Here is an 18,108-nt window from a genome sequence, read left to right as displayed (position 1 = left end):
GCTCGCAACTCCAGTGCGATCACCGTTGAGGAGGAAGCGCAGCTTCGTTGCAAAGCTCAAGGCAAAGATCAGCCGCAAAGACTTGCGTCGTGAGATGTACGACGACGATGCAGTGTCAATTCGCTCGAGGTGCGGCCCTTCTCGTCCGCGATGTAGTTATGTCGGCTGACTCCATATTCGCAGTGAGTATAGCCAGGAAGTGGACGCCAACACAGACGGCACTCGCGGCCGCAGATCGGCCCTGGCACTCGGCGATGGAGATGACCAGCTGATGGCGGACGCGATGAAAAAGCATGAGGAGCAAAAGGCCCTGTTTCGTGCTCCCAGCAAGCATGCTCCGGACTCGACCATCTCTCGGGGACCAAGCACGCATCGATCAACAGTGGGGACAGCAGATGCATTTCTGACCGTACGATCCCCCTCGAAGCCCAGAATTTGTACGGATATGGCTTCGTGGGCTCAGTTTCCATCACACACGAGAGCGGACAGATGTGGCTCCGCAGGCCGTGCGGATGCTATGAGCACCATAGACTTTGGAGACCCATCTCGTATACACATGGGCGCGGTCATGCCCGCAGATGATGAGCCAGCACCCGGTACATCACTACGGCGAAGGCTCACAAATGGAAGTAAGAAATCGAAAAAGAGGCGTGGACTTGTGAAGAGCACATCCCAGGGTTTGGAGAGAGTTGGGCGATATTACAGCAATCTGTTCGCAACTGCCAACTTCCGTGGAAACAATCGCCGGACATCAGTCTCGGCGAGTACGGRCGTTCTTCAACATCCGGAGTTGGAGATGCTCGCACCGGCGCCTGTACCAGACTCACGCCATCCTATTCATGAACATCTGAAGAAGGTGGATGAGGATCTTGGTATACTTGGCTCGGCATTTCGAATTCCATCTTTCTCAAAACATGGCCATCATCATAACAAGGCCAAGGTAGAGCAGGATGACGAGCCGGACGTCGGTCCTGAGGAGGATGATGTTTCTGTGCTTGTATCCCCACCACGTCAAGAGACTCCGACTCCTGAGCCAATGAGGAAGATGGAACGGAACAGGTCAAGTTTGCCATTTCGGAAATTGAGCACATTCTTTCTGGTTGAAAGCAAGTCTCACAAGTCCAAAGAAATGGCAGGTGGATGGGAGGATGACGAGATGCCTCTCCCGCCAGAGCAGGAGCCACCGCTCGGACACGGACAGTATGATGGAGCCGTCACTGATAATACTGATGCTGATACTATCGATACCCTTGATGACATCAAGGGAGCGGAGAGTAAATCAGGGTAGTATCAGGACAATTGTCTCTCGAGTATGCAGCAGTTTTAGTAGCTATCAATCAGTGGCATTGCTTTTCATGCTTCTCTTCCGTGCATGTCTATCGAGAGTCTATACGCTGAATTTGAATCCTCCGTTAGCACAGATGACACTGCCAGTGCACCATGCACTGTCTGGTGTACACAACATGGCAACAACACCAGCGACCTCGAAGTCATAACCCTGGTATTCTTGTCAGCACAAATTTGTTCTAGAAAGGATGGGGTAACTAACCGGTCTTCCGCCCGCAATATCTGCACCCTTTACCAAGTCCTCACGATCAACATCTGGCCGAATGGCAGCAAGTGGCGTGTTGATTGTAAAGTGTGACATCTTCTCCTGAAATTCCTTGGTGGTACCAGCATACATATCAGTCGCCACCGGTCCAGGGTTAACCGCATTGACAGTCGCTCTTTCGCTAAGCTCTCTCGACCAGGTCCTCGTCATAGCTTCCAGAGCGGCTTTGGTGCCTCCATACATTCCATCCTCCTCGAAGCCCAAAGATGAACTGACACTGCTGAGATTGACAATTCTCCCACTACGATCGTGGGGGAGGTATGGCAACGCAGCTTTCATCAACAATAGCGGTCCGCGAACATTGACATTGTACAAGCGAGCGAATTCCTCCGAGGTGCAATCCTCAATCTTCGTCTTGCTGGCGACACCAGCGTTGTTGATGATGAGGTCTAGCTGGAATTTCTTGGTCTTTGGGTGGGAGAAGTGGTTGCGAGCCATTTCGACAATGTGAGCGGGTCCATTCTCAGTTCCTAGATCTGCTTGTACTGAGAGACACTGGACGTTGAACTTGTCTTGGAGCTGTTTGGCCAATTCTTCCGTCTTTTCAGCTGAGGAATCGGAGGTGTAGTTCATGATAAGGCTGCAGCCTTTTCCGGCGAGGTTCTCGCATATTGCTGCTCCGATGCCTCGAGATGCACCCTGAGATTGTCAGTGAGGGAAGGTTGATGTGGCAATGAGAGCTACATACGGTTACAATGGCCAGCTTTCGGTCAAGGACCGGGACCAGTCTTGTGTTTTCGGCTGACATTCCGCGGGAGAGGTATGGTCGAGACATTGGATTGTATTCGAGGCAAAATGTTTTTGTGTTTGTAGCTGCAGGCAAGTTGTGGAGGACCTTCTGTCGGAACCGTGAGGGGCTGAGGGGCTCCACAAAGCGATGTCACGCGCGAAGTGGAGCCGGGACATCATCCTTTTCACATTTATCCGCCTCGAGATCAGGGCCATTGTCGGACGGAATACGCGGAGCAGAAACCATAGGTTTAGCTGGTATGTTTTCCATTATCGAATGCGAAGAACTGTTCTTCTCATCAGCAAGCTCGATTGGAAAAGTCCAACCTCCCTAAATCGACGACAATATCGCCCAAAAGAGGAACTGTCAGAGTCAAAAGACTTTCTTGCTTAGTATCGACGAACGAGCTTCGTGGCAGCGGAGCACATTGCAATCTGGTCGAGAAGCCTGTAGCTTGAGGCAAGCAACGCTGCATCCTAACTAGACTCAGCGGGCGACCAAAGCAGAGGGTTTGTTGGAGCGTGTCTTGTATCTGTTTGCAGGATGGCAGTGTCCGAGACATGTCAGCTCAAGGATGGCTAGATATGGCCATGGGCTTTGTTGCATCTCCCATGAAAGATTGCTCTGACCGTGATGTTGTACAATCAACCGTTGTCTGTGGAAGTCCGGAACCAAGAGCCATCACCGCTCTCAAGCAGGCGCGGTCAGTTTGTCTCTCTCGCATGCTTGGCCTTTGGTTGTCAGTTGCTGTTTGGTTCAATCTCCAGCCCTCGTGGCGCAGTGACATCTTTCTCGCATCTGAGCTCAAGAGCGTACCGAACGTTTCAGAGTCGTCGATACACACAGCATTATTGTCCAAGAATTTTTTGTTTTCATTCATCCATGACCAGCTGACTGTACATACACTATGTACACAGATACGTGCCAGCCTCGCAGGCTGCTCAGTGGCCATGGTCCATCCAAGATGGCCATCTGTTGCGCCTATCAACCGGTAGGTCGCAAGAAACACATTAAACCCACTCTCTATCTTAGACGCCGGCCCAAAACCTATCCAAGCACCGCCAGCTCGGGTAATATGCATGCTGCGCTCTCTGTCGTGTCTGTAGTGTAAAACAATGCTATAGACGCTAATGCCGTGTGAAAGGAGTGACAAGAAGCGAATTTGTTGGGGAAAATATACATCTAAGCAGGTTACGCGTCCGAGGATGCCAGTGAAGATGCTAGCTGGCGACATGTACCCAAGCTGGAGGAGGAATAGTGTATGAGCAGCAGCCTGTAGTGTGTCAAGGCTCTCTAGTCGTGAGGAGCAATCGCGCCAGGTTCCCAATGCAGATAAGGTCGTTAAGGCTTTGTGAGGGTGTCGTGAGGTTAAACGCATTCTATGCTTTTGAAACCATGTCCATCTTCGGCCGCAGCTGGGATGCCAGATCCTCCCGGGATGTCACCATCTCCTTGGGAATGCGGGACACACGGTATGCGCCTTCCCGCACTGCTTGATGTTGCATGGCGGAGATTCCTGAACGGGCGCTGCGGATACTTCCGTTGTCGCTTCCACCACTCGCAGCAGGATCTCGTATCCGGGATGGAGGCGCAAAATCCAGCGCTGTGAATGTGGTCGATTTGCGGAGATCATGAGGAGATGGAAGAACCTGCAGAACATCAAAGGAGGACGCCAGAGGGGTGAATGCTCGCACACTTGGGCTGTAAGGCCGCTGCGATCCGAATGGCGAGTCGGGTCTGGCACCGTTCTGGACGGTGCGAACAGAGCTTGGAGGAGCGAAATCGATGGGGTTCGAGATCCAAGCATCCTGCTTGAGAGCGTGAGGAGTCGGCAGGCTCAACAGTGGCATTGGAGGTGGTAGCTTCTTCTGCGCCATAGGGCGACCTCTCATACCAGGACGACCGCCGGACATGGTGGAGTACGTGGAGAACTTCCTCTGATGTGGCATTGGAGAATTGCCGCCGCTRACACGCGGCTTGGAACGTGGTGGCGGCGTCATTGCTCTGCGGCCAACAGGCTGAGCAAATGGCTTGGAGCCTGGAATGAAGAATCCACCAGTGGCCGGATCATATATGGCACCATCCATGACGCCATCCTCATAGTAGTCGTCTACTTCGTACTGGGCATTCGCGGGAACGGGCTTGCTATCGTCAAAGTACTCCTTGTAGAAGGAGCGAATTCTGTTTGCGCGGACCTCGGGATTGTCTTCTGGGAGATCTGCTGGCAGAGGACGAGCGCCCATTACGGACAACCTGTTTCCAGCTCCCATAACGGACAGCCGCTGGCCGCCACCCATTACTGATAGTCTTGACCCTGACTGGCCCGGGACGATGGAGAGGCTAGGCGCGCCTAATGTCGACATTCGCTGTGGCTGGGGTGCGTGCAAAGTGGGTGCTGGTTGCGCATCTGCACCGTCGATGGAGTAGCGAGCATACATCTCCAGCGGATCGATATCGTACGGCTCGTCGATGACTACATTGGGGTTGGTCGGAGCATATGGTTCGTCGTCGCCGTAATTGCTCGACTCCGGACGGCTTGCAGCGTCGGGCGACGACATTGAGTCTTTGCGAGGTGGGATTGGATTGTTGGCCGAAGACTTTCTCGGTGGTGGCATCTGTAACAACACGGGCGCTGGGGCGGCTGGTGGCGACGGCAATTCCCTCTCGACAATGTGTGCCAGACTCTTCTCCTTTTCTTGATATGCATGGGAATCACGGCTCAATGAACTGTGCTTCGAACGCGATGGCGGGAAGTCTGAGGAAGGCGTGCTGGCGAGTGGAGAGGAGACGGAGTCCTTGGTATATGTACGAGACATGGGTCGAGCATTTGCAATGAGCGCCGCACTGGGAGAGTGGTTGGTGGATAGGGAGTACAGTGAGCCCTTGTCGTCGTGCAGGCGACCGAAGCGTACAGATTCACTATCCATCGACGGCCGCATCAGGGTCACCGGGCGGTAAGGATCATGGTCGTCGTGGAAGTTGCGAGACATGCTGTGGATCGACTCGCTCGAGCCCTGCATGCCAGCAGGCAACAAGTAGGGGCTGTTGACCCCCAAGTCAAACGACAGTCCGTGACCTCCCTTCTTGCCGGAATGCGTGGCTCCGCCCAAGTCGGTGACTATCATTTCAGGATTCTTTCGGCCATTGTTGGCTCGCTTTGCACCAAACTTCTGGACGCCTTGCATACCAAAGTCGATCGAGTCGTGCGGATCGTTGAGGTCCTCGGCGCGTTGTTTCTTTTGTAATCGTCGATGGAGGAAGACCAAGGCAATGATTGCACCACAGAGCGGAATTCTTTGTACATTGTTAGCGGCCTGGCCGACCTGCAACATGTTGCAGTCTACTCACACTACACCAAGAACAATGGCGATCGTCTGCTGATTCTGCCTCGAGGCCGGGGTGATGCATTGGGGACTGTCGTCGCCCTTTTTACAGGTGCTCGACGCGCGAGAGCTGTCCTCGGCCGGCGTGGGGGTTCGCTCAACGAGAGCACGCGAGGCCAGGTGGATGGCGCCCTCGGCCACACGCCCCATATCAATCATCATCTCTGCTCAATTCGAGGCAGTGGAGGGCTACCTAGTGGGTTGGAGAGCGCGCAGCTCGGGTGTGGGATCAGGACGAACAGAGCGCGTGTTGTCGGGGTGGGTCAGGTGGGGATAGACGGAGTAAGGCGACGGGAGCGTGCGAAGGCTTGTGTCCGGACATGCAGCGTAATGTGCGGTTCAGGAGAGGGGTACGGAACGGGTAGCACGTTGTTGTCGTTTTTGTCGTTGTCTTCGTCGTGTGCGTGTGCGTGTGCGTGTGCGTGTGCGTGTGCGTGTGCGTGTGGGCGTGTTTGTTGGGTCGGTCGGTGCAAAGGAGTGTATGCGAGCGGCAAAGTATGTACAGCGAATGAGTGACTGCGGTGAGGGTGGATGAATGGAGAGAGCGTGGTGGGTTATCCGGCCATGGTCAAAGGAATGGATGCAGCATGTGTCCCGGCCGATGTGGAATACGAGAGCAGAGTGCGGWGCGGGTGCGTTGCGGATGGAGGTGGTAGAGGCAGCTGCGAATCTGGAAGATCAAGATTCGAGAAGGGGGAGTAACTTAGTGGAGACAACGGATGGAATGCTTGTCGCTTCAACCTCGACTAACTTAGGGAGTGCTCCGTAGCCCTCCTGCTGTGCTCGGCTGCAGGCCGCCTCTTCGAGATCTCCCGTCCTCCTCCTACACAGGGACCACTGCACTTCTCCGACACGACACGAAACAATCGATTGCATCATCAGCAAGCACCTGCTTCAAACCCATCGGAGGTGACATGCTTCCTGCCACTGCCATTCCATGTGCGCTTTCGCCGCCGTCGCAATCATCCGCCGTTTCTCCGGCGGCGGCAAAGGTTCGCCGTTACACGCGGGTTGAGGAGAGTTTGAACGGTCCGATCGTTCAGCCGCTGTGCAGGTACCCGCTGCTGCACCCAATCCGAGAGGAGATCAAGGAGCAGAGGCTTGTTCTAACAAAGTTAGTCTTTCCACTGGCGCAGGCACCTGGCGCCAACGATTGGATGCTCTTTGGTCCCTGCAATCAAAAGTCCCAGCGGTAACGTCCCACAAGTCAATCGCCTTCAATGTACATCGTACACGACTCCCACAGCTCCTGTGTGCCTTCCTTCCATCGTCCTCTTCGCCCTCTTCAATCGATACAATCTTCTTTGTGGACGACAATAGTACAACACAGATCCTAGCAGAACCAGATGCTAGTCCCGGCAAGTTCCTACATCGTCCCATGGTCTGCAATCTCCGCTGTCTCCGATCGATGGGCTGGTCTGAGAACGGCAAAATGAAGCGGTGAGATCGAGAGTGGCTGACATTTGTTGGCTGTTGACGATAAGAGGACGACGTTACAACACGCATTGTGATACGCAGGTGTTAATCTTCGGTTGGCTGGCGTCATCGGCGTGCAGCTGGTGTTACACTTCTTTTGCGGATTAACGAAACCTGAGTGTGGCGTGCAGACGGCTCACGAACCGTCTTCCCTTACAATCAACCTTCGTGGCAAATACATCCCACAACTGAGAATGAAACACCCAACGCCTCGGGGTCCGTCCCGACCTCGTCTTCTTCCAAGCCGCCTAGACCTCCCCAGCGTCTCCATCAACTTCTGTGCTTCACGCTTGATTGACCCATCTGGGCAAGAGCCCTACCAAGTTGGTGAATTGAACTGCGGCGTGCATTTGCATCGGATGACATTCCTGATAGCTAAAGATCTGCTTTCGCTGTTACCGCACCAGAGCTACCTGCTCAAGAGTGCTCTGTGGATCGGACAAACTCCGATGCAAAAAGACGCTGTGCGAAAAGAACGGCATTGCAACAACACGAAGGAGGAAGCTACACACTTCGTTATTGTTGTACAAGGTACATGCGAGGCCTTGCTCCGCCGTCACGGGGCCTTGTTCCAATTTCACATCTCACGGATAAGGGCAACAAATGAGTGCTTGCACCACTCCTTGAACAGTGTCAGGCACATCAGACCAAAGCAGGTAACACCCTACACGCCCAAGTCGGTAGAATTCAGCCTGCCCGACGAGTCGCTGGAGGCATGTGCCAAGCATCCAGGGACGCACTAAGCCTTATATTCAACTTGAACCTCTCCCGCACCACACAATTGCTACATAGTAATTGGGCCAATGGTCTAGAGGTAGAACTCCATCCCAGGGTATACTCCTGGTATTAGAGCTCCCCTATTCCTTGGTACACTGCGGTCGGTTGGTCTAGTGGTATGATTCTCGCTTAGGGGGACTTTGTCCGTTTCACCCTGAGTGCCATTTGCGAGAGGTCCCGAGTTCAATCCCCGGATCGACCCAGTCTTTTTCTTTTTCGCCTAGGTGATGAGGCTTGAATCGAAGTATGGAAGGTAAGCAAGTGTCTTGATTCTTACCAAATACTCTTTGGCGTTTTCTTTTTTTCGACTCCCCGAGGAGTGAGGCTTGCTCCCACCGGCTGGCAACAAAGTGTCACTGCCGACCCGCACTTTTGCTCTACTATCCTTTTGCTCTTTTGCAAAGTCCATCGAATCTCCTTGCAAAAGGGGTCAGGCTATTCTCCGTCACCCGATCTTTCTCGGATGGGACATATCATACATAAAAGATGTACGTCGTTGTAACAAGTACCGAGTCTCCCATCGAACCTCGCTACACTACTCGCATTTCGACTTTATCGTCCTCTGCGTCTTCCACCAGATTCTTGGCATCACTACACGACTGTCAGCAAAGCACACCATGACACGATCACTTCACCCACCTGAGTTTATTGTCAGGCATCAGCAACACAAGCAACACGACCGGAAGTGCAACGAACAGCGCCACGACTGTCATGTAGCCAACAACGTCCGAGTACTGCAAGTCAATCAGTACGCTTCCCTTTTCGACAACCCAGAAGACTTACAGCGGCTCCAACGGCAGCCCTATCCTCGGATCCCCACTCCGGAAGCGTGCCAGTGATGGAGTCGTACAGGTCGTCAATCCGCTCTGCAGAAGCCCCTATTCCCAGCCGAGCTCTTAGCTGGCCTTTCATCGCCGTTGTATATATCCCACCGGCAACGGCCGCGCCAATCGCAGCCCCTACATGAGCAGTCATAGCGATCAAAGCGGTCACCTGCGCGAGCTCCGCATGAGGGACCACAATCTGTGCCGCCATAAACATGCTTCCTTCCAGGAATCCACTCCCTAGGCCTTGTATGACCTGTACCACGAAGAGCTCAGTCGTGGTGCTACCGTTCGTACGCAGTCTAATCATGAAGCCGTAGCCCACGGCACGAATCACGGCTCCAATCACACTCATCCACTTGTACGATCGTGTTTTCATCATGATCCAGCCCGCGAAGAAACTGGTCGCGAGCAGGGTCAAACCGTTGATGTGTTCCAGATAGAGGGCATTGCGGGTGGAGAAGTTATGAGCGACGATACACCACGGGAACAGGTACGTGTGTGTGACTCTGAACCCGCAGGCATCGATAGTGCAAACGAGAACTGCAACCACAATGGCTCTGGAGCGGAAGTATGCCACTGGTATCACAGGATGTTTGGCAACAAAGGCCTCGTATGGTACCAGCAAGATCAAAAGGAGGCTCCCAAATACAATCAGCGCTGKGATCCATCGGGAGTTCCAATGATCGTGACTCTGCGCCGCCAGCGTAACGGGAAGCAGCACGAGTCCAAATCCAGAGGCCAAAAGCAACGAGCCTCCAAGATCGATGCGAGAGCAGAGTCCTCGGATCGTTGTCCTCCTGGCGATGGTGTAACCCGCTMTCATCGCTTTCCGCTGCAATGAAAGTATCGTTAAGACGAACATCGATGCTGCGAGTGGAATGATGATGGCGAACATTCCATACCCCCATCGCCATCCGATGCCATCTTTGACAGTCTCTACGATGCTCCCGGCAAGCCAGGTAGTGAATGGGAACGGAAGATAGAGCATGCTCACAGCCACCGCTCTCTTCCGCATTGAAGTAACGTCCGAGATCACAATGAAATCAAGTAGTGCAATACCAGCTGCCCCGAAGATCCATGGCAATGACCCGAGAACATAGCTTCGAAATCCGACAGAGGAAGCGTGCACAGTTGCGGAGAATACCAGCAAGAGTAACATGATGCAATAGGTCTCGCCTCTCCCAATGACATCTGAAAGTTTGGCGATAGGAATCTTGACACTCGCAGAGCCCAGGGCTCCTAGAACGTCCAAGGTACCTTTCATAGAAAGAGCCTTGAACTCCGAGAGGGCGTACGTCTCATACGAGGATCTTGTGGAGGCCATGAGCTCGCTGTATCTTGTCAGTTAATGGCCGTTGCGGAGAGGTGGATCAAAGACGTGCAAGGCAACCACCAGGAATCCCAAGCCGATGAAGAAACAGTATTTGCCATATGTGTCCCATACAGCGACGACTCCGTCCATCATCGCGGCACCATCATAGCCGTCATCGAGCAAATCGGGCCCGATCTGCTTCTGCCAGGTGCCGTTATCAAAGTCCCCAAGACTGATGGCATCAATAGAGTCGACCGCATGCTGTTCGAAAGATGAGGACTCGCGTTCCGCAACGTCGTCCCTTTTTCAATAAGCAGGATGCCCTCCAAATGGCGTGCTCGAGACTTACTGAACTCGGCGATATCGAGGGCCCKACGAAGGGATTCTGACCATGGTAAGTCTGAGTGGAGCCTGAGGCTATGCTGCGTAGTTGCTATAAGCCGTACGTGGTTATGACAACATGTCTTTCTAAGCATATTGAAGATGGTGACACGTAGGTTTGAAGTTGGTGTGGTACCCCTGTTCACATCCATCAAGCACTGAGTCTCATTTTAGAAACTCGACTCACGCCACCTTGCCTGTCTCACATCAACAGGGGCTATGATCAGAGCCACAATACGCCACGGTTATCACTATCGTTGTTGTCTTACAGATGTGTGGTATAATCCAACTGCAGGAGTCGTCTTTCAAAGATCACAACATTCACTGTCCAGCTAGATCCATGCACCATAAACGACGAGTACCGCTCTCTTCTCCACGTCAGAGCTGCTACTAGTTCTTGCCCACACACTCTCCGTGATCACCGGTAGTCGACGCGAAACAGCTTCGATCAGGACAGTAATCCACCTGGGCCTTGTCAAAGCCTGAACATTGATACTAGAAGCACGTCAATCAGCAGCTCCTTGGGGATCTTCTCGATGCTGTACTGACCAGCGTCCTGTAGTCAGAGCTACAGATGTATCCTCCATCAGCGTTAACCTGCGAGCAGTCTGTAGGACCGCGAGCCCTGTTACGGTTGCCGACGCCATAGTAGCAGGAGCCTGAACTTTGGTTCGTCTGACAATCGCCATAGTCGCAATACTGGGAGTCGACAACCTGAGGCGATTGATCGGGCTGACAGTATCGTACCGTAGATCCATCGCGACTGCAGATCTGTGAGTCCTCATCGTTAGCGACGGCATTGCAGGGTGATTTTGAGTAACTTCGTACGTAGCCGAAACCGCTGCCAAACTGGCTGCAGTCTGTGAACTGCGACACGCTGCCGATGGCGAGCGATGTCACAATGATAGCGAGCTGATTGATATGCATGATGGTATTAGGGATCGATCTTTCTGGTCTTTTTCGAGTTGGGAACTTGGGTCTTTTCACTGCAGATGAGGAAATGAATGGCTGGGAATAAGAGGTAATTTAAAGAAACTCAACTCGTCTTTGTGCTGCTTAACCTCGTATAAGTTTCTGGTTGTTACCTTTCCAGATGCTATGGATATGCCTGCCCTGCAGGCCGTATTCAGTTCTCGTTCAGGAACACGAAAAAGTCAAGTTGGTATAGGCCAATGAAAAGATGTATGCGTGATTTCTGGGATGAAAGTCACGCATGGCCTCCCTGCTCTTTCTTACTGCCATGCCATCGCGCGTGTGTGCTGTACAACGCGTATCCTGCTGCGTAAGGGAAGCATCGAGATGCCCTGTCGAGAGTCTTCGGCTAATCCAAATCGCAGCTCATGTCGAATCTTTTAGGGAATTCGACCAAAGTGTCCTTCCTCGCGATAGCCTTGCGTTGTTACTGGAGCTTCTTCCATGCCGGTGACACCTTGTAGGTTGACATCGGAGAGACCCAGGTCCAGGCCACGCAGGCATCACTGCGCGAAAAATAAATTCATCGCGTGGGAGTACAGGGTAGAACGCAGTCCGGAGTGGAGAGTTCCCCAAAGCCAATGGTTTCTGTCGTCAGCTCAGGGAACCTCGCAGTTATTCACTTGAGCTGCTAGTGCAACGGCACACTCCAGCCTTGGGAGAGAACACATCGAGTCATGTCAGCGTGTCTAGCGCCGACAATGAGGGGAACAGCTGCAGGGACCTCGGGATAGTAAATCTGAGACATTGACTGTTGAATGGGGTGGAAGCAAATTACATCAAACTTCGGCCTTGAAAGAAACACACAGGAAACGTACCATGGCCGACTTTTCCATATACGGAGGCGCAAGCACGGAATTTAGCGCTTTGCTCGCCACACTTCCACCATCAACAGAGCAGACGCCAAGAGAACTCCAGGCCACCAACAATAGCGTTCGAGAGAATGTTTCGGCACTGGAAATGAAAGTTCTCTCCTCGAAAGTCGAGATGAAAGACCATACGATATCCACTCCGGACGGTTTCGACCTGCAGGCACGGACATATCGTCCTGCGTCTGCCCCGGAAGATGAAGTGCTACCGATATATATACACYTCCATGGCGGCGGCTTTCTCTTCGGAACCCTGGACTCCGAAAACGCAACATGTAKTCGCATAGCGGWCGCAACAGGCGTGGTAGTGTTGAATGTCAATTACCGCCACACACCTGAGTGGGTCTATCCCGCTGCATGGCTTGATGCTGAAGAGGCTTTCGACTGGGCTGTCGAAAATGCCCATACTTTTGGAGGAGATGCAGAGCAGATTGTTGTTGGTGGAATATCAGCTGGGGGTCATTTATCGGCTTCTCTTGCTCAAACATTGACAGCTGCAGGAAAGGCTGGACCATTGAAAGGTCAAGTCCTGATGATCCCGGTAACTGTAATGGCGGATTGTGAGTGGGGACCGATGAGCAAAGCTGAGAATGAATTCGCTCCGATTCTGCCCATGAGCAGGATAAAGTACGTCCAAGTGTCTCATCTCGTCATCGTGGAATACTGCAGACCAAAGCTGACCTTGACAACGTAGATTGTTCAACGATCTTGTCTGTCCCAAACGACCTCCCGTCGAGGATCGCAGGGCGAATCCTGGCCTTGCTTCTGGCGAGGAGGTCAGTAGTTTGCCGCCAACGACAATCGGTGCTTGTGGACTGGATCCGTTGAGAGACGAGGCGTTGATTTATGCCAAGCTCMTGGCGGAGAACGGAGTCGCAGTGAATGTACACCTCTTCAAGGGGGTGCCGCATGGCTTCCGTCGGTTTGGCGACAAGCTGTCGTTAAGCAAGGCATGGGACAATGTCATGCATGATGGTATTCGATGGGCCTTGGGTCGACCTGTTGCTGGGGGAACTGTTGACCTACATTTACATGAATGATGAGTAAGAGGGTGAGCTCAGCATACGCGTACGAGAAGGCGGGCCTCTTCTCGCCTTCGATGCATCTGTGGTGTATTACCATACTATCCACATTGTCAATGGCCTGCCAAGAACACGCAGTCTCATTGGCTTATTCCTGTATGCATGACAGAGATTGTGATGATCATTGCTGGTAACAGGAGTGCTTGGTTCTGCCAGATAGTCGACCCAAGGACAGAACGAGCTACATTATCCCCACAAATCTCCGGTTACCAGCATTTCCTCTAAGCCGCTTGTCCTTGCTTAGCTGACTGATTTAAGCGAAGGCTGTCGGGGATAAGGACCCATAGTGTCGAGCACGTCTCGCGGTCGTCGCTTTTAACATGCTATATAGTCTGTAGGATGTTAGGTCGGGTAGTAGGTTGGACTAAGAATGTGCCGTTAGGCTCTATAAAGCATACTTGTTGCAACTTGAGTACAAAGACCAGCTCTAAATTTATGCGTAACTAGAGAATCTGCCCACAAATCGAACATCGCTATAGAGCTCGTAAATCTGTCGATCCTAGTAGAGACGATTAATAGGCGCTCGCCTAGGCGATAGAGTAACTAGAGAGATATGCATGCTTCGATAGCGAGCGTGGATCGGCGGACGTTAGTGAAGTCGCTACTTGCGAGATCACTGCCCGGGTCGAGCCGGGAGTCGAACGTCGCGGCTAACATAGGAACATATAATCCGGCTGCTGACGCCGTGCTCGCGAACGACGAAGAGGATAGGTTAGCGACCGGTAATGTTCTTCTTCTTCTTGCGGAGATCTCTAGCAGCCCGGGCACCCTATACATACATCTAAGGACGGTAAACGAGATTGTCTGCTTGCACTCCAACTGCTCCATCTCCAGACAGACCATTACTATGCATCCATCGGGCTTTAGGATGAGGGCTTGTTATCTGKGTGTAGCACTGTAGATGTCTTCGCGTTGAGGTGACGGAAGTTTCGAAGGGTGGAGTGCCTGCCATGCGGTGGGATGGAGGTGGAGAAGCCCGAAGGCCGACCCGACGTCAGCACCTCGAAGCGCCAAGGGCTTCCACAATAACCGCGGCTATAAATAAGTTGACGCGGTCAGGCGAGAATCGTCATGATGGTCTGTCTGAGGTGCCGACCTTTGCAACCCACAGCTCTGGGACTCCCTTTCGCGGCTCTTCACGTGAAAGAAAGACGCAGCGTGGTCATCATCTATTCCCATCCAACACATCCTTGCAGGCACCGCTTACTCTGCACAAAATGCCTACCAAATCCTCCTACCCAGATATCTCCATTCCCGAAGTCGATCTATGGGGTTTCATGTTCGAACGGAAAGATAAACCGTTCTCTGATGACCAGGGTATCATCATCATCTCCCCCAGAAGTTGCATGTTCTGTTCTGTTCTGCGATCTAACAATTTTCTAGTCATCTATCGATCTGCTGTCTCGGACCGACATTACACTTGGGCTCAAGCGAAGCAAGCAGCAATCACCTTTGGCGAGGGACTCCAGGAAGAATGGGAGTGGAAACGGGGCGATGTCCTCAACCTTTACGTGCCAAACGATATTGACGTTGGTCCTGTCATCTATGGCACCTTTTACGCAGGAGGAGTCGTTTCCCCTGCCAATCCGGGATACTCTCCCGACGAATTGGCCTTCCAACTCACCAACTCCGGAAGTAAAGCTGTTGTGACAACCAAGGCTTTCCTCCCTGCCGCGTTAAAAGCAACGAAGAAAGCCGGCATTCCAGACGATCGCATTCTTCTCCTTGGAGAGCAACATGATGAGACTGGCAAGTTCCGCCACTGGAGTCGGCTGACAAAGTCTCTCGAGTCTCGAATCCGTCGTCGAAAGGCACAACCAAAGGACTTGGCATATCTCGTGTACTCATCCGGGACGACGTATGTTTTACAATCGAGCTGTTCAAAACTAACCTGCTGACAGTTCTTCAGTGGCTTGCCAAAGGGCGTGATTCTCACACACAGCAACATCGTTTCCAACCTTTGTCAGCTCCACACTGCCTTTGGACAAAACTACTCCACTGGCAAGGACAAGATCTTAGGCGTCCTACCATTTTTCCACATCTACGGTCTCACCTGCCTGGTGCAGCAGCCACTCCACCGCGGCGTCGAGGTTGTAGTCATGCCAGGCTTCGATCTGAAGCTCTTCCTTGAGTCTATCCAGAAGCACAAGATCTCCTACATCTACGTAGCGCCTCCGATCATCGTCCGCTTGTCCCGAGACGAGGTAGTGAAAAACYATGATCTCTCAAGCGTAAAGATGATTACTTCAGGCGCGGCGCCACTTACGCGGGAATTGGTCGAAGCAGTGCACAAGAAACTCAAGTTGAAGATCAATCAAGCATACGGTCTGAGTGAGACCAGCCCGTTGGCCCATCAGCAGAGTTGGGACGAGTGGCTCTCGAGTGTTGGTAGTGTGGGCAAAATGGCCCCAAATATGATGGCAAGATACATGTCAGCGGAAGGGAAGGAGCTGGGACCTGGAGAGGCTGGTGAATTATGGCTGGCTGGTCCCAACATCTTCCAGGGCTACTGGAAGAACGAGACTGCAACCAAGGATTCACTCGTGGAGGAAGACGGAAGGATCTGGTTCAAGACTGGAGACGTTGGGTTCCAGGATGAGAAGCACAACTTCTACATCACTGATCGAGTTAAAGAATTAATCAAGTACAAGGGCTTTCAGGTGAGAAGCACAACTTCTACATCACTGATCGAGTTAAAGAGCTAATTAAGTTCAAGGTGGCCCCCGCAGAGCTAGAAGGCAAGCTCATGGATCACCCTCTGGTCAATGACGTTGCAGTCATCGGGGTCGAAGATACAGAACAGCACACGGAAGTTCCACGGGCCTACATTGTTCATGCTAAACGTGGTAAGGATGCTGGGGAGAAGGAGACTGGGCGGCCAAGCGACAAGGACAGCGAGAAGGATGCCAACGAAATCATCGCGTGGGTCGCAGAAAAGGTCTCGAATCATAAGAGGCTCAGAGGAGGGATCAGGTTCATCGATGAAATCCCGAAGAGTGGGACTGGAAAGATATTGCGAAGAGTTCTCAAGGAGCGAGTCAAGGCTGAGGCGTCGAAGAGTGGCAAGTCGAAGCTCTAAGGGGCAGCATGTCTATGTGGCAGATTTATGTTGGATACAGCTTTGATATGGCCTCTGTAGTGATGGATGCGTGTTGTATGTATGTTTCAATACACATTCAGCAGTCTTGCCACTTACTTGTCTTGAAAAAAGCCATATTGCCACGGCCGAATAGAGAGGGAGGCAGTAAATTCCGATTGATTTATCCAGTCAAAACGGCATTTATCCATCAGAGATGGAACAACATGATGGAGAGACAGCACAATACCACGAACGGTAAACATATTGTTGATGCGTGCTGAAGAGATATTGATTTGGTCATTCGCATTGTCATTGTGGACTTGTGTTAAACAGCCACTACCCCAACCCTAACCCTATATCCATCATTTCGCGAGATATCCGCCCTCCACAGCAAGCGTATGCTTGAATCCAGCGTCAGTGAATGTCAAAGAGACYGGCAGCTCGTGACTTACCCCTGTAACCCACTGTGCGTCCTCACTCGCGAGAAACACACAAGCCTTGGCCAGATCCTCCGGCTGCCCGAGCCCTCTGAAAGGGTGCTTCTCGAGTAACTTCTTCTTCGCATCCTCATCGTTCCATAGCGGCCCCGTCATTGAGCTTTCGGTGTACCCGGGAGCAATGGCATTGACATGTATCCTCTCGGGTGCACAATCCAACGCAGCAGCCTTTGTCAGAAGCACCACCGCCCCTTTACTCGCACAATAGGCAGCTGTGTGCTCCGCAGCTACTAGGCCCAGAATCGAGGAGGTGTTGATGATCCAGCCTCGATCTCCACTCGCATGTGGCTTTTGCTTCAACATTTGCTGGACGGCGTACTTGATTCCCAGAAAAACACCAGTGGAGTTTACTTGTTGAGTACCCTCCCAGACGGCATGATCGATTTCCCAAACCGGTCTGAACCCAGCGTGAGCTTCAAGGGAGACGCCGGCATTGTTGACCATGACGTCTAATCTTCCATATTCTTTGACTGCTGCTGCAACAAGCCCTTGTACAGAGTCCGGCGATGTGACATTTACCTGCGAGAAAATGGCATGACCTCCCAACTGCTTGATGCGTTCATGGGTGGTAATGTCCTCCTCCTTWCTGCCCTTGTATAGCGTCGACTCCCTGAGATCAGCACATACCACTTTGGCACCCTCTTTGTGATACTGGAAAGCAATCGCCCGACCAATGCCTGAAGCTGCACCTGTTACGATGGCGACTTTGTTAGCGAGACGGCCAAGAGAGGCCATGGCTGTCCGATCAATAAGCTTAGCGGTTGGTTTGATGTGTTTGAGACAGCAGAAGCGTATAGAGCATCGCTTTTGAATGATGACTGGAGCTCGCGTTCGGTATACTCAATCTGGCCAGCCGCCATGCCGCAAGATGGGACCGCATGACAAGTGAGGGGCCACTTTAGCCGATATGCATCAGACCAGCTATCAGCTGTTGGCGTAGCGAATCAGTACACCATGCATATGTTGAAATCTGTGTAAGAGTCAGCATGGAGGTAGTATTCTTGCAGACGTCGGCATGGAGAGGCCAACTTTGCCAACGCCCTCCACCCTCAACAGGAGTACCTACCTCGTGCCTACCCGAAGGATGAGAATGCTTGTATGTCGTGCGTAC

At 52.4% G+C, this 18,108-nt stretch overlaps 8 protein-coding genes and 1 non-coding gene; 4 read left to right on the top strand and 5 right to left on the bottom strand.

Moving 5' to 3' along the window:
• Positions 1–271: 271 nt before the first annotated feature.
• Positions 272–1,288, top strand: RCC_06868 (uncharacterized protein; the record flags this gene model as incomplete). The annotated part of the gene is made up of 1 exon (XM_023772128.1): positions 272–1,288. The coding sequence occupies one exon, from the start codon at positions 272–274 to the stop codon at positions 1,286–1,288; it is 1,017 nt and encodes a 338-aa protein (XP_023627896.1).
• Positions 1,289–1,387: 99 nt separating this feature from the next.
• Positions 1,388–2,360, bottom strand: RCC_06867 (related to 3-oxoacyl-[acyl-carrier-protein] reductase; the record flags this gene model as incomplete). XM_023772127.1 has 3 exons in its annotated part: positions 1,388–1,498; positions 1,550–2,251; positions 2,301–2,360. The coding sequence occupies 3 exons, from the start codon at positions 2,358–2,360 to the stop codon at positions 1,388–1,390; spliced, it is 873 nt and encodes a 290-aa protein (XP_023627895.1).
• Positions 2,361–3,721: 1,361 nt separating this feature from the next.
• RCC_06866 (uncharacterized protein) lies at positions 3,722–5,887 on the bottom strand (the record flags this gene model as incomplete). XM_023772126.1 has 2 exons in its annotated part: positions 3,722–5,636; positions 5,691–5,887. The coding sequence occupies 2 exons, from the start codon at positions 5,885–5,887 to the stop codon at positions 3,722–3,724; spliced, it is 2,112 nt and encodes a 703-aa protein (XP_023627894.1).
• A 2,190-nt stretch (positions 5,888–8,077) lies between these two features.
• tRNA lies at positions 8,078–8,180 on the top strand. One transcript has 2 exons: positions 8,078–8,113; positions 8,145–8,180. It is a non-coding gene; the product is annotated as a tRNA-Pro (tRNA).
• Positions 8,181–8,508: 328 nt separating this feature from the next.
• Positions 8,509–10,510, bottom strand: RCC_06865 (related to transporter (major facilitator superfamily); the record flags this gene model as incomplete). XM_023772125.1 has 5 exons in its annotated part: positions 8,509–8,569; positions 8,618–8,712; positions 8,762–10,136; positions 10,188–10,418; positions 10,467–10,510. The coding sequence occupies 5 exons, from the start codon at positions 10,508–10,510 to the stop codon at positions 8,509–8,511; spliced, it is 1,806 nt and encodes a 601-aa protein (XP_023627893.1).
• A 378-nt stretch (positions 10,511–10,888) lies between these two features.
• RCC_06864 (uncharacterized protein) lies at positions 10,889–11,425 on the bottom strand (the record flags this gene model as incomplete). XM_023772124.1 has 3 exons in its annotated part: positions 10,889–10,993; positions 11,048–11,269; positions 11,327–11,425. 3 exons carry the CDS (start codon positions 11,423–11,425, stop codon positions 10,889–10,891), a joined length of 426 nt encoding a protein of 141 aa, XP_023627892.1.
• An 864-nt stretch (positions 11,426–12,289) lies between these two features.
• On the top strand, positions 12,290–13,379 carry RCC_06863 (related to lipase/esterase; the record flags this gene model as incomplete). XM_023772123.1 has 2 exons in its annotated part: positions 12,290–12,966; positions 13,034–13,379. The coding sequence occupies 2 exons, from the start codon at positions 12,290–12,292 to the stop codon at positions 13,377–13,379; spliced, it is 1,023 nt and encodes a 340-aa protein (XP_023627891.1).
• Positions 13,380–14,638: 1,259 nt separating this feature from the next.
• RCC_06862 (related to 4-coumarate-CoA ligase 2) lies at positions 14,639–16,500 on the top strand (the record flags this gene model as incomplete). XM_023772122.1 has 4 exons in its annotated part: positions 14,639–14,738; positions 14,805–15,279; positions 15,331–16,081; positions 16,138–16,500. 4 exons carry the CDS (start codon positions 14,639–14,641, stop codon positions 16,498–16,500), a joined length of 1,689 nt encoding a protein of 562 aa, XP_023627890.1.
• Positions 16,501–16,862: 362 nt separating this feature from the next.
• RCC_06861 (related to dehydrogenases with different specificities (related to short-chain alcohol dehydrogenases)) lies at positions 16,863–17,732 on the bottom strand (the record flags this gene model as incomplete). XM_023772121.1 has 2 exons in its annotated part: positions 16,863–16,901; positions 16,953–17,732. 2 exons carry the CDS (start codon positions 17,730–17,732, stop codon positions 16,863–16,865), a joined length of 819 nt encoding a protein of 272 aa, XP_023627889.1.
• Positions 17,733–18,108: the final 376 nt, after the last annotated feature.

This window comes from Ramularia collo-cygni, assembly GCF_900074925.1.
Source record: "Ramularia collo-cygni strain URUG2 genome assembly, contig: RCC_scaffold10, whole genome shotgun sequence".
Classification (NCBI taxonomy): domain Eukaryota; kingdom Fungi; phylum Ascomycota; class Dothideomycetes; order Mycosphaerellales; family Mycosphaerellaceae; genus Ramularia; species Ramularia collo-cygni.
The sequence above is the reverse complement of the archived record's forward strand: the minus strand, read 5'-3'. Positions and strand labels throughout refer to the sequence as shown.